Source organism: Hylobates moloch, unplaced genomic scaffold, assembly GCF_009828535.3.
Source record: "Hylobates moloch isolate HMO894 unplaced genomic scaffold, HMol_V3 SCAFFOLD_3, whole genome shotgun sequence".
Taxonomy (NCBI): domain Eukaryota; kingdom Metazoa; phylum Chordata; class Mammalia; order Primates; family Hylobatidae; genus Hylobates; species Hylobates moloch.
In genome coordinates, this window is record NW_026652278.1 from 41,065,264 (window position 1) to 41,080,755 (window position 15,492).

Genomic DNA, 15,492 nt, shown 5'->3' on the forward strand with positions numbered 1-15,492 from the left:
GGTCTCACAAGATCTGATGGTTTTAAAAACAGGAGTTTCTCCACACAAGCTCTCTCTCTTTGCCTGCTGCCACCCACGTTAAGATGTGATTTGTTCGTCCTTGCCTTCTGCCATGATTATGAGGCCTCCCCGGCCATGTGGAACTGTAAGTCCAATAAACCTCTTTCTTTTGTAAATTGCCCAGTCTCGGGTATGTCTTTATCAGCAGCATGAAAACAGACTAATATACTCCTGGCCAAAGATGAGCCAATCTGAGCATCAGTGAGGAGAACAACTACAATGGGTTAACACAAATAGTTTAAATCTATGAATTTACAATGACACTAAGAAACCTAGGAAACCAACTCATTATTCTCAAAATTGGCAAATAAAGGAAATTAATCAAGCACGTGTCCTGCCTTTCCTATAAGAACTATACCTCTGGCCGGATGCAGTGGCTCACGCCTGTAATCCCAGCACTTTGGGAGGCCGAGGCAGGTGGATCACAAGGTCAGGAGATCGAGACCATCCTGGCTAACATGGTGAAACCCCGTCTCTACTAAAAATACAAAAAATTAGCCGGGCGTGGTGGCAGGCACCTGTAGTCCCAGCTACTCAGGAGGCTGAGGCAGGAGAATGACGTGAACCCAGGAGGCGGAGCTTGCAGTGAGCCGAGATGGCACCACTGCACTCTAGCCTGGGCAACACAGCGAGACTCCATCTCAAAATAAGCAAAAAAGACAAAGAACCAGACATTATATACTTCTAAATGGAAGAAGACACTACTGCTTATGAATTAGTTTTGCCAAAAATAAATAAGACAAAACTTGAATTTAATCAAGCCTCAAGATTCAGCTACAAATTTACAGAAAATACAAAGAACAGAGGAACACGTCAAAAGATACTATGGTAAAACTCTACAGGACAAATATACAGATATTTCCACAAATAAATTATAATGGGAAATAAATATATATATACGTATATATATATAAAAAAACATATTATATATAACATGTTATATATAATGCGTATATAACATGTTATATATAATTGTGTATATATATGTTATATATAAATACGCAATATATGTATATGCTATACATACATAAATATATAAACATCAAATAAGCACATTAAAAAGATGCTCAACATCATTAGCCTTTAGAAAAATTCAAGTTAAAAACTACAATGAGATATCTATCACCTACCACACCTATCGGAATGACTAAAATAAAAAAGTTACACCACCAAATGCTGGTGAGGATGTGAAGAAACTAGATCACTCATACACTGTAAAATGATATAGCCAATTTGAAAAACAGGCAGTTCCCTAAAATAATAAACATTCAATTATTATACAACACAGCAATTGCACTCTTGGGCAATTATCCCAGAGAAATAAAAATTTATGTTTACATAAATACCTATAAATGAATGTCAATAGCAGTTTTGTTTGTAATAGCAAAAAAACTGAAATTAGCTCATATGTCATTCAATAAGTGAATGGTTACAAAAACTGTATGTATGGTACATACTCACCATGGACTACTACTTAGTACTAAAAAAGAAAGATCTGCTGGGCGTGGTGGCTCACGCCTGTAATCCCAGCACTTTGGGAGGCCAAGGTGGGTGGATCACAAGGTCAAGAGTTTGAGACCCAGCCTGGCGAACATGGTGAAACCCCGTCTCTACTAAAAATACAAAAAATTATCTGTACTTGGTGGCAAACACCTGTAATCCCAGCTACTTGGGAGAGTGAGGCAGGAGAATTGCTTGAACCTGGGAGACGGAGGTTGCAGTGAGCTGAGATCACACCACTGCACTCCAGCCTGGGCGACAGAGTGAGACTCCATCTCAAAATAAATAAAGAAATAAATAAGGCAATCTCAAATGTTTACATAATGTATGATTCCAATCAATAACAGTCTTGAAATGATAGAGGACAGATTACTGGGTACCAGGAAAGGAGGGATATGGTGGGAAGAAAAGTGGTTACAAAAGAGCAATATGAGGGGTCCTTGTGGTGATGGAACTGTTCAGTATCTTGATTGTGGTGGTGAATACATGAACCTATACATGTGACAAAACTGTCTAGAATTAAATACACATACACATACATGTGTAAGGAAAATTGGGAAAGATCAGTGGATTGTTATTAATATCAGTATCCCCGTGGTAATATTCTATAGTTCAACAAAATGTACAAAGGATTTCTCTGTATTATTACTTTTTTTTTTTTTTTTTTTTTTGAGACAGAGCCTCACTCTGTCTCCCAGGCTGGAGTGCAGTGGCACGATCTCAGCTCACTGCAACCTGTCTCCTGAGTTCAAGCAATTCTCCTGTCTCAGCCTCCTGAGTAACTGGGATTACAGGCACGCGCCACTACGCCCAGCTAATTTTGGTATTTTTAGTAGAGATGAGGGTTTCACTATGTTGGCCAGACTAGTCTCGAACTCCTGATCTAAAGCAATCTGCCTACCTCGGCCTCCCAAAGTGCTGGGATTACAGGCATGAGCCACTGTGCCTGGTCTGTTTTCTCTGTATTATTTCTTATAACTGCATGTGAATCTATAATTATCTCAATACTAAAAACTTTATTTAAAAAAAAAACATCAAGGAAAGGAAAAAGTAAAGCCAGACTGGAAAGAAATATTTGCAAATCATATCTCATTAAGGGCTTGTATCTAGACTACATGAACTCCTTACAACTTAATAAGACAAACCAATTAAAATTGGGCAAAGCATTTGAATAGACATTTCACCAAAAAAGATAGACAAATAGATAATAAGCACAAGAAAAGATGTTCAACATCATTAGTCATTAGGGAAATGCTAATTAAAACCATACTGGGGCCAGGCGTATTGGCTCACGCCTGTGATCCCAGCACTTTGGGAGGCTGAGGCGGGCAGATCACGAGGTCAGGAGTTCAAGACCAGCCTGGCCAACATGGTGAAACCCCATCTCTACTAAAAGTACAAAAATTAGCTAGACATGGTGGTGCACACCTGTAGTCCCAGCTACTCGGGAGACTGAGGCCAAAGAATCACTTGAACCTGGGACATGGAGGTTGCAGTGAGTCAAGATCGTGCCACTGCACTCCAGCCTGGGCGAAAGAGTAAGACTTCATCTCAAAAACAAAAACAAAAAAACCGTACTGAAGTACCACTTCATACTCCTTAGAATGGTTAAAATTAAAAAGACTGACCATAACAAGTGTTAAAGAGGAGGTGGAGAAATTGCAGACCTCATAAACTGCTGTAGGAAATATAAAGTGGTACAGCTACTTGGAAAAGTTTCTTAGAGCATAAACTTACTATACAACCCAGAAATAAATCCCTAGATATCTACCCAAGAGAAATGAAAACACATCAACACAAAGACATGTACAGAAATGTTCACAATGGCATTACTGGAAATGAGCCAAATGTCATATTATCAGTGTATAATTGAATACTATTCAGCAATGAAAGGAAATAAACTACTGATACATGTTATATGTGGAACCCCAAATGTTATGCTAGGCAAAAGAAACTAGATGCAAAAGACCAAATATTACATGATTCCATTTATAGGAAATGTCCAGAAAAGGCAAATCTATAGACAGAAAGCAGGTCAGTGGCCACATGATTGTAAAGGAGCAAAGGGAAACTGGATAGTGATAACAAATTTTCTAAAACTAGATCGTGGTTATATTCCACAACTCTGTAAATGCACTATAAATCATTGAATTGTATGCTTACATTAGGTGGATGTTACAGCATGTAAATTATACCTCAAAAATGCAAATAAATAAATTTTGTAAATGTAAACAAATGAAAATTTTGCTAAGAGTACCAACTCAGTTGATAAAGTTGGTAAAGTCAACATATCAGCATTAGAAAAAAAATATGTTAACATGTAAGACATTTAGTTTAAATCACTATATAAAAAGCCTTCCATGGGCAATTTAACAAATCTTGTTTAACTATTATCTCCCACTTCAGTTTCTTATTTTCACATTTGTCAAACAAGATTACATTACTCTACAAAAATTCACAGTTACCTTAATAAGAGCTTTTTTGGTGAGTTTCTGATTCACTTCAGGCTTATTCAATATGTTCTTTGCTCTATGAGCATATTCCAATGTACTCAGAGTTTCCTGTCATGGAAAGGAAAGGTCAATTACTGAAGATATTGTGAGAATAATGTATTTCTGTTATCTAAAATATGTTATATAATAACTTACAAGTAATATTTTATAGTTATATCTAATTTTAAAATCTAGTCATTAAGACCACTATGCCCAACCTTTATAAAGGAAGTTGTTCAATCCTTTTTTCCCTTCTCTTCAATTTTCAGAGTCTCGCCCCTTAGGATAATTTCCTTTAGACTATTCTTAAACTCAATGATGGCTCACATTTGTAATCCTAGCACTTTGGAGGCCAAGGCATGAGGGTCACTTGAGCCCAGGAGTTCAAGACCAGCCTTGGCAACATAGGGAGATCCTGTTTCTACAATAAATAAATAAATATTAGCTGGGCGTGGTAGTATGTGCCTATAGTTCCACCTACTTGGGAGTCTAAGGTGGGAGGATCACTTAAGGCCAGGAGGTTGATGTTGCAGTGAATGTGCCACTGCACTCCAGCCTGGGCAACAGAGAGGGACCATGTCTCAAAAAAAACAAACAAAACAAAACAAAACAAAAAACCACAAAGCTCAATGAATCTACCAACTGATGAATAAACAAAATGTCCTATATTGGCCGGGCACAGTGGCTCACGCCTGTAATCCCAGCACTTTGGAAGGCCGGGGCAGGTGGATCATGAGGTCAAGAGTTCGAGACCAGCCTGGCCAACATGGTGGTGGGTGCCTGTAATCCCAGCTACTCAGGAGGCTGAGGCAGAAGAATCACTTGAACCCGGGTGGCAAAGGTTGCAGTGAGCCAAGACCACACCATTGCACTCCAGCCTGGGCAACAGAGCAAGACATCTCAAAAAAAAAAAAAAAAAATCCCATATCCATACCATAGAATATTATTCACCCGTAAAAAGGAATAAAGTATTGCTGCTACAACACAGATGAACCTTGAAAATATTATGCTAAGTGAAAGAAGCCAGTCACAAAAACTACATATTACATAATTCCATTTATATGAAATATCCAGAATAGGCAAATATATAGATGCAAAAAGCAGTAGAGATGGGAGTGGGGCAAGTGGAAAAGTAATTTCAATGGGCACAGGCTTTCTTTCTGAGGTTATGAAGATGTTCAAAACTTAGATTTTGGCAATGGTTGGACAACTCTGTAAATATACTAAAATTATTAAATTAAAATACTTTAAATCAGTGAATTTTATGGTACGTGAATTAAATCTCAACAAAGATTTTTTTTTAATGAAGGGGAAGTTGGAGACCTTAAAAAAAATTTTTTGTTTTTTTGACACAGTCTCGCTCTGTCACCCAGGCTTGAGTGCAATGGCGCAATCTCGGCTCAATACAACCTCCACCTACTGGGTTCAAGCAACTCTCCCGCCTCAGCCTCCTGAGTAGTTGGGATTACAGGCAAGCACCACCATGCCCAGCTAATTTTTTGTATTTTTTAGTAGAGATGGGGTTTCACCATGTTGCTCAGGCTGGTCTTGAACTCCTGAACTCAGATGATCCACTCACCTCAGCCTCCCAAAGTGCTGGGATTACAGGCGTAAGCCACCGTGCTTGGCCTAAAAAAGCTTTTTAAAATCCATTTAGGTCAAGCAAGGTGGCTCATGCCTATAATTGCAGCACTTTGGGAGGCTGAGGTAGGAGGATCCCTTGAGCCCAGGAGTTCAAGACCGGCCTGGGCAACATAGTGAGACCTCCGTCTCTATTTAAAACAAAACAAAACAAAACTTAGCCAGGCCTGGTGGCTCACACTTGTAGTGCTAGCTACTCAGGAGGCTGTGGTTGGGGGAATCACTTGAGTCCAGGAATTTAAGTTGCAGCGAGCCATGATCATGCTACTGTACTGCGGCCTTGGCAACAGTATGAGACTCTACCTCTAAAAGTTAAAAAATTAATAAATAAATAAAATTTCCACTTAAGGCAGATGATAGCAATAAAGTAAGCGTACATTTTACCATCTTTGTTACTTCTCTTGGTTTTCCTCTCTGTTCTCACACATCCAACGCCATCTTCAGTGTGCTCTAAGCAGCCTCTACCACACTAGCGAGCATTCACTTGACCTGCTTCTAAGTCCTCAATTAAATCTCCACACACCACCCACTGCTAATGACCACAGCAATTTTCTTTGAAGACTGTGTGGAAAAAGCCATTAAGAAACTGGCTTTTTAAGGTTAAAAACTCTGCCAGGAAGGAAAAAGATAACTTCTTCAGGAGTGTCCTCCTGTATATATTCATATGCAATGTCCAGATTCTTTTACATTATAGCATAGAATGAACAAAGCTAGGCCGGGCGGTGGCGCACGCATGTAATCCCAGAACTTTGGGAGACAAAGGCGGGCAGCTCACCTGAAGTCAGGGGTTTGAGACCAGCCTGGCCAACAAGGTGAAACCACATCTCTACTAAAAATACAAAAATTAGGTGGGTGTGGTGGCAGGCGTCTGTAATCCCAGCTACTTGGGAGGCTGAGGCAGGAGAATTGCTTGAACCCAGGAGGTGGAGGTTGCAGTGAGCTGAGATTGCGTCATTGCACTCCAGCCTGGGGGACAAGAGTGGGATTTGTCTCAAAAAAAAAAATAAAATTAAGCTACTAAATGAACTTTTTTTTCCTATGATATATATAAATACATATATATACATTTTTTTTTTTTTTTTTTGAGATGGGGTCTCCCTCTGCCACCCAGGCTGGAGTGTAGTGGCATGATCTCAGCTCAATGCAACTTCTGCCTCCCAGGCTTAAGTGACCCTCCCACCTCAGCCCCCCAAGTAGCTGGGACCACAGGTGTACACCACCAAACCCAGCTAATTTTTTGTATTTTTGGTAGAGACAAGGTTTCGGCATGTTGCCCAGGCTGGTCTCGAACTCCTAAGCTCAAGTGATCCGCCCACCTTGGACTTCCAAAGTGCTGGGTTTACAGGTGTGAGTCACTGTGCCCATCCTAGTAAATGAACTTTTAAAATATGTAATAGCTGAATAACAATTACAGCTACTACACTTGCAGCTTCCTTTCAAAGGGCTTACCTCAAGATTGAGAGATGCAGGAGAAATTGTTGCAATTATAGATGTTCTTGTACGCCCTCCAAGAGAATCCTGGAGGATTCTAGTTAGTTTAGATTCTCGATAAGGAACATGAGGTGTTCTTTCTACAAGGGCGGTAATGACCCTTCCTAAAGTCAACAGGGATTGATTTATATTTCCAGCTTCCCGAGCTCTCTTATCAACAGCTCCAGAACGGCCAATGTTTTCACTTCCTGCAAGATCAACCTTTAATTTTAAAAATAAAAATAAAAAGTGAGTCTATTGGATTTGGATTCAAAGACTTTCATTCTCACAGTATACATAATGTACTAAATAGCCAGCAAAATAATTTTTCTGTAATTAACAAATTTCTTCTCCCACTACAAAGCTAATCACCCAGTGACCACAAAAATTTTGTCTCAAGGACAAAATTTCAAGCTGCTCTATAAGGTGTTTAAGAGTGAAACAGTAGTATTAAGGTGGATGCTTACCAAGTTCAACTTTCCAATTTTAACAAGCTCTTCTCCATCAATCGTAGTTTCTTTCATATGTATTGTAACAGAGAAAACTGAGTGGGAACGACTAGAAAACAATATCAAGTTGCCCAGTCATTATAATGTAAAATAGCATTTGCTGCTTCTGAAATACTGAAAACAGGAAAGGAAGATCTAAATCCACATGAGTAGAGAAAGATAACATCAGACAGGAGATATCGAGAGTATTTTGGAAGACAGGACATGGATAGAACAGTGATTAGGATTTTGTTTTCTCATCTCTACTGCCTGCAAAAGAGGCATCAATAAGAAGCTATCTGAAAAAAAACTCTAAAAGACTTAGAATCCTGAGGCACCTCTGAAAGCTGGATATGGGTGGGGTCGAAACAGTTGCCTGGTATGTCAAGAAGAGATGGCTTGTAATCAATCTTCTATTCATAAGAACCATTTGAAATATGTCATTACCATAAATTCAAATGGTACCAGGTAAGGCATTAGTTTACGCTTCCACCTCTCCATCCATGTCAGCTGTTGTGTACATGCACAAGTACACTTCTCTGCTTTGAGACTGTCATCAGAAATAGATGACTCCTATCCCCTAACAGCAGAAATAGTAAACAGCATGATTACTAAAACACTACAAGATAATCACTGCTAGATTATAAAATGTTCAAAAGTCTACCTTATGCCGAATACTGATATTCAGGCCAGGGGTGGTAGCTCATGCCTGTAATCCCAATACTTTGGGAGGCCAAGGTAGGAGGGTCACTTTAACCCAGGAGTTCGAAACCAGCCTGGGCAACATAGTGGGACCGCCATCTCTACAAAAACATTTAAAAATTAGCTGGGCATGGTAGCACGCTCCTACAGTTCCAGCTACCCTGGAGGCTCAGGTGGGAGGATCACTTTAGCCCAGGAGGTCAAGGCTGCAGTAAGCCATGATTGAGTCACTGCACTCCAGCCTGGGTGACAAAGTGAGACGCTGTCTCAAAAAACAAACAAACAAAAAAACAAAAAACAAAACAAATACTGTGCTTTTATCTTAGGGGTAAAAAAAGTTATACAGATGACCAAAGACATTCTTTCTGTATCCAATGGCATTTGGTGAACATTATTATGTTTCTTAATATCACTGACAATTGACAGAGAATCTGTTAAGTTTCAATTTTCTTCTTTGTACTTTCATGTTACTTAAAAAAAAAATTAAGTATCTTTTTTTAAATTATTTATTTGCGACTTATTGCCCAGGCTAGAGTGCAATGGCGCAATCTTGGCTCAATGCAACTTCTGCCTCCTGGGTTCAAGCAGTTCTCCTGCCTCAGCCTACCGAGTGTCTGCGATTACAGGCACACGCCACCACACCCAGCTAATTTTTGTATTTTTAGTAGAGACAGGGTTTCACCACGTTGGCCAGGCTGGTCTCATACTCCGGACCTCAAGTGATCCACTCGCCTTGGCCTCTGAAAGTGCTAGGATTACAGGCATCAGCCATCGCGCCCAGCCAAGTATCATTTTTATAAAATTATTTAAATTATTTAAAATTACAGAAAAGGAGGAAGATCCAAGGAAAAACATAAATGTAAACTATAGATCTGAATTATAATATTCATCTCCACCGGGCATGGTGCCTCGCATGGTGCCTCACGCCTATAATCACTTTGGGAGGCCGAGGCAGGCGGATCACGAGGTCAGGGAATCGAGACCATTCTGGCTAACACAGTGAAACCCCGTCTCTACTAAAAATACAAAAAATTAGCCAGGCGTGGTAGCAGGCACCTGTAGTCCCAGCTACTCAGGAGGCTGAGGCAGGAGAATGGTGTGAACCCGGGAGGCAGAGCTTGCAGTGAGCCGAGATCGCATCACTTCACTACAGCCTGGGGGACAGAGGCTCCATCCCAAAAATAACAATAATAATAATAATAATAATAATACTATTCATCTCATGTTTTTCTACCATTATCTACCCATTCCTAATCCAGATTAGGCAATTAATACAAATAAGCATTGAAGTTGGCTCTAATTTGGGAAAACTGAATTAGCTTCTCCTCTTTGTCACATACCTTCATAAAAAGTGACCTTTATACAAGTCTACAAACAAGAAAAAAGGAAAAATAGAAATTTTATACTTTAGTGAAATGTACCTAAAGAAATTTTACCTAGTCTTGAGTTCAGTTCTCAAAATTCTACATGAAATTAAGTTATAAATCAACCACAGAATAAAATTTCCATTTTATTGGAAAGCCATTAAGTGAAAATTTAATTAAAATTTTGAAATCATCCAAAATTCCATGATCTTAATCACTTTTATGTTATATTTTTCTTCTTTCTTTAAATGCAAACTTTTTTTAGAGTTGCAACTGTAATTGTTATGGCATTTTATAGAAATTTTCAACTACAAGCCAGCAAAGAAATAATACTTCTAATCCTAACAATAATTTTGTAGCCCAGAGAAACTGATATGCAGATAAATTCACTTATTTACAAAAAGTCACATACTGAATTAACTGCGAAACTGAGACTACACACAAATATCTAATTTGCAATCCATTGCTTTTTCTATTACATTCTGAGGTTTAAAGACCACACACACACACACAAAAAAAAAACACTTCTGTTTTAGTAAACTATTTTTGTAGAATTTGGAATTTGTCCTGTAGTGGTCTTTACAAGAAAAAAGGAGTTCTAACTTACGTAAATTTATGACAGGGATTTTATATTTCAATGAATAGAGTGGTAAGAGAGGAAAATAAACAATTTTTTAAAAAGGAATTTTATATTTCAGTAAAAGATATTTAGAGAGAAAAAAATCATCCCTTTCACCCCATGAAAGCCGGTGTTAGTGACCATCTGTCTCCCACATTAAAATGAAGCCATTTTAAAAGACCTGACTTCTAATCCTTATACAATGTAAGGGTTTTCAGACTATATTCTAATATCAGTAGGGGGCTCCACAAAAGTGCCTCAGGGACCCCTTCATAAGGCTAAGGAGGTAAGCCTCAGAGGGTCCCATTCCAAAATCAACTATAGCAGCCACATTTTATCCTGGGCTTCCATATATGATGTCACTAGAATAAACGGATTCTTCTACTTTAAAAAAGTTTAGGCCGGGCGCAGTGGCTCACACCTGTAATCTCAGCACTTTGGGAGGCCAAGGCAGGTGGTTCACCTGAGGTCAGGAGTTCGAGACCAGCCTGGCCAAATGGTGAACCACATCTCTACCAAAAATACAAAAATTAGCTGGGCGTGGTGGCGGACAGCTGTAATCCCAGCTACTCAAGAGGCTGAGGCAAGAGAATTGCTTCAACCCGGTGGGCAGAGGTTGCAGTGAGTCAAGATCGCGCCACTGCACTCCAGCCTGGGTAACAAGAGTAAAACTTGGTCTCAAAAAAGAAAAACAAAAAAGTTTAATACTTCAGCTATGGTTCAACTTATCTTTGTTCTCCTTTCAACGTTCTTCCAATATTGGTTCCTTCCCTATAAATCTCAAGCCAATTACCAACGACCCCTCCTTATAACACAAAATCTAGGTACGTGACCCACACACTCTGACCCACCCCAATTTGACTTTCTCCAAGTTCCTAATTCTTCTTAAAAGAAAATGGGGCTAGGGAAGAGACTATCGCTTTCTTACCTAGAGTATGCATTCATCAGAGTAGCTGCAGTTGTCCTTTTTGCTGCCCCCTTTTCTAAAATCTGATAGACTTCATCCTTGTTGTGTACTGTAATTTCTTCTAAACCTTTAATTATCACTCCTCTCTGACCAAAATACCAAAAGAACATCCATTAGATTGGTTAAAACACACACACACACACACACACACACACACACACACCTCTCTCTCTCTCTCTCTCTCTGACTTCTCAAAGCCTCACACATTAAAATTCAGAGACATTTCATTCTCAAAGACTGAATTACCTTGTTACGGGGATCATCAAACATCTGTAGTCTCTCAGAAACATCAGACGATGGATTAAGAAGATCAAAAAGCTCTTCATTATAGATCTCCAACAGAGACACTTTGACTGAAAATTCAGTACCATTATCAGTAAGTTTCTCAAAAATTTGATGAAGGGTACGTGGAATTATACCAGCCAAGGGATCCTGAAATTATAATAAGGACTAATATAAAGGAAGAATGCCATTTACTGTGGCAGTTAAAATACATGGGCCTCCTTTATATTTAAACATAAGTATGGCAAAGCAAGTTAAAACAAACAAAAAAAGAAACAACTAACCTAATGTTAGAGAAGTCATTTACAACAGTCTGTTCAACAGTAGTCTTCACACTCTCCATAAACCTGTCACACTTCTTAGCCATCTTCATCCCTGAGCATTACATAGAAACCAATGGAACCTATCTACTTAAAAAGCCAAGTTCGGCCAGGCACGGTGGCTCACACCTGTAATCCCAGCACTTTGGGAGGCCAAGGCAGGTGGATCATGAGGTCAGGAGATCAAGACCATCCCGGCCAACATGGTGAAACCCCATCTCTACTAAAAATACAAAAATTAGCTGGGCTTGGTGGCATGCACCTGTAGTCCCAGCTACTCAGGAGGCTGAGGCAGGAGAATCACTTGAACCTGGGAGGTAGAGGTTGCAGTGAGCCGAGATCGAGCCACTGTACTCCAGCCTGGGCGACAGAATGAGACTCTGTCTCAAAAAAAAAAAAGCCGGCCGGGTGCGGTGGCTCACGCCTGTAATCCCAGCACTTTGGGAGGCTGAGGCAGGCAGATCACTTGAGGTCAGGAGTTCGAGACCAGCCTGACCAACACGGAGAAACCCTGTCTCTACTAAAAATACAAAATTGGCTGGGTGTGGTGGTGCATGCCTGTAATCCCAGCTACTCGGGAGGCTGAGGCAGGAGAATCGCTTGAATCTAGGAGGTGGAGGTTGCGGTGAGCCGAGATTGTGCCATTGCACTCCAGCCTGGGCAACAAGAGCAAAACTCTGTCTCAAAAAAAAAAAAAGCCAAGTTCAATAATTCTGCCCAACGAAACTATGCTTTAAGCCTATTCCATTTCTCCTATGGTTACAATTTTATAACTTTATTATCCATATATGTAAAGTAAGTTAGTGACTCAATTATGTAAACACTAGAAAAAAGGTTCTACCAAACTGTCAATAATTTGGAAAATTAGCTGGGCAAGGTAGTATGTGCCTCTTTAATCCCAGCTACTCAGGAGGCTGAGGTGGGAGGACTCCGGAATCCCAAGAGTTCAAGACTAGCCTGGGGAACACAGTGGGACCCCATCATTTTAAAAATAAAAATAAAAAAATTCTTTTTTTTTTTTTTTTTTTGAGACAGGGTCTTGTTCTGTTGCCCAGGCTGGAGTGCAGTGGCACCACCTCAGCTCACCGCAGCGTCTGCCTCCCGGGTTCCAGTGAATCTCCTGCCTCAGCCTCTCGGGTAGCTGGGATTACAGGTATGCGCCACCACACCCAGCTAATTTTTGTACTTTTAGTAGACACCGTCTCACCATGTTGGCCAGGCTGGTCTCGAACTGCTGACCTCAGGTGATCTGCCCGCCTTGGCCTCCCAAAGTGCTAGGATTACAGGCATGAGCCACCGCACCCAGCCAATTAACTAGTTATTAAACTCATTTAAATTTAAACACATTACTAAATTTAAAACTAAACTTTTTTAAAAAGTTTTAACACTTCAGCTCTAGTTCAACTTGTCTTTGTTCTTCTTTCAACTTTCTTTCAGTATTGGTTCTCTCCCTTAGTTATTAAACTCACTTAAATTCATGGAAATCTTTGTAAAACGCAGTATATGCTTTCTGCAATATTAAACAATACATTCATCTTAATTGCTTGAACACTTAAGATCATCATGAATAAAGTAATATACTTCCCCTGGCCATGCTAACTTTCTGAGACCCATTCCTTCAGTACAAAGCCCTCCCTGCCTTCAAGCCTCACTCATATTCCAACTTTTCTACAATATTCTGCTCCAACCATTCTGTCATAAATAGACCCCTCTTTTATCATATAACTGTGCCATATATATTGGTCCTTCCTCTTCCATTAAGGCTGTTTCTTAAACAGGAGTCATACCATGCACTTTAATTTTACTGTAGTAGTGGTTTATCCTAAGTTCATTTTGACATAGGTACTCTGATCTTCTCTATTTCAAGACAGAGGCCCTCAAACAAGTTTTATACAGTTAAATTTCAGCCACGTTAGAGACAAAAGTGTGTTATAAACAATAAATACCTCTTCCCAGGTGTACTCTTCATTAGGTGACCTTTCACCTTCCATTGTAAAAGTTTTTCCAGTGCCAGTTTGGCCATACCTGTAAAGATTAACAAGTGTTAAATCAAAAAGAAACACGCACCCATATGACTCTTAGTGATAGACTAAAAAAATGAAAAACAGGCCAGGCACAGTGGCTCACACCTATAATCCCAACACTTTGGGAGGCCAAGGTGGGCGGATCACCTGAGGTCAGGAGTTCGAGACCAGCCTAGCCAACACGGTGAAACCATGTCTCTACTAAAAATACAAAAATTAGCTGGGCATGGTGGCAGGCGCCTGTAATCCCAGCTACTTGTGAGGCTGAAACAGGAGAATTGCTTGAACCCAGGAAGCAGAGGTTGCAGTGAGCCAAGATCGCGCCAGTGCACTCCAGCCTGGGCAACAAGAGTGAAACTCCGTCTCAAAAAACAAACAAACAACAAAAAAAAACATAAGCATTTAAGCTTTTTGATAAATCTGAAAAAACACCCTTTTACTTACGCAAAGATAGTGCAATTATAGCCCATAATAACTTCATCCAGAATTGGACAAACAACACTTCGGTAAACATCAATCTGTTTAGTAGATGCTCCAAACACCTAACGAAAAAAAGAATTAAAAAAAAAAAAACCTCAAAATTACTCATTTTTATAATTTTGTTTTTCGTATGTTAACTAATTCATAATTCAGCCCACTAGAAGCCATCTGACAATTCAGAGACCACTGAAATTTCTAAGTATACACCATTTTCCAGGTAAAATATGTATATTAAAATTATTTTACATTAGTAGATAATCAAGAAATTGCACCATATGTTACCATATCAAAAGTGTATGTTTTCCTTGAGCTCTTGTCAGCCAATCCTCCAGTTCGTACACTAACTTCTTTTCGTACAGGATCACATTCTACTATTGAATGGGCGCTAGCTTTCCGCTCTGCCAAATTAAATGGTCTATAAAAAGAAATACACAAAGTCACTCAAGAGCTCTTAGTTCTCAGGTTATCAATGACATTTTCACTAATTACATTTGTCAAGAAAAATGCAAAGTTCTGACCACATTGTTGGTGATGGAGATTAAATCAGGACTAAATGATACTGCTAAAGCAGACAGTAAAATTATAAGTGTCTCAAGTTTCACAAATACAATTTTTTAAATGTTCAAAGATATGTTAAGACATTACAATTCTGGCAGCTTCTTAGAGTAGATACTAATAGAATTGTTTTGTTTTGACAGTAGAGATGGGATCTCACTGTGTTGCACAGGCTGGTCTCAAACTTCTGGGCTCAAGTGATCATCCCACCTCAGCTTCCCAAGGTGCTAGTATTACAGATGTGAGACACTGTGCCCAGCCACTAACAGGTTTTAACTTGTAAAAATGCCAAACTTATTTTTCAGAATTCTATTTCTCCTATTCTTAAAATCTGATCAAGGCCGGGCACAGTGGCTCATGCCTGTAATCCCAGCACTTTGGGAGGCTGAGGCAGGCGGATCACCTGAGGTCGGGAGTTCGAGACCAGCCTGACCAACATGGAGAAACTCTGTCTCTATTAAAAATACAAAATTAGCTGGGCATGGTGGCGCATGCCTGTAATCCCAGCTACTCGGGAAGCTGAGGCAG

The 15,492-nt window shown here is 39.7% G+C and overlaps 1 protein-coding gene across 1 annotated transcript in view; it reads right to left on the bottom strand.

The window, feature by feature from the left end:
- KIF11 (kinesin family member 11) overlaps nt 1–15,492 on the bottom strand; it is a 63,843-nt gene that overhangs the window by 35,380 nt on the left and 12,971 nt on the right. The window contains exons 2-9 of the mRNA XM_032136677.2: nt 14,692–14,824; nt 14,374–14,471; nt 13,852–13,930; nt 11,550–11,735; nt 11,265–11,389; nt 7,631–7,721; nt 7,143–7,385; nt 4,026–4,121 (exon numbers count right to left, since the gene is read on the bottom strand). Of these exons, the coding sequence (XP_031992568.1) occupies nt 4,026–4,121; nt 7,143–7,385; nt 7,631–7,721; nt 11,265–11,389; nt 11,550–11,735; nt 13,852–13,930; nt 14,374–14,471; nt 14,692–14,824 (1,051 nt within the window). The remainder of the gene's footprint in view (nt 1–4,025; nt 4,122–7,142; nt 7,386–7,630; nt 7,722–11,264; nt 11,390–11,549; nt 11,736–13,851; nt 13,931–14,373; nt 14,472–14,691; nt 14,825–15,492) is intronic.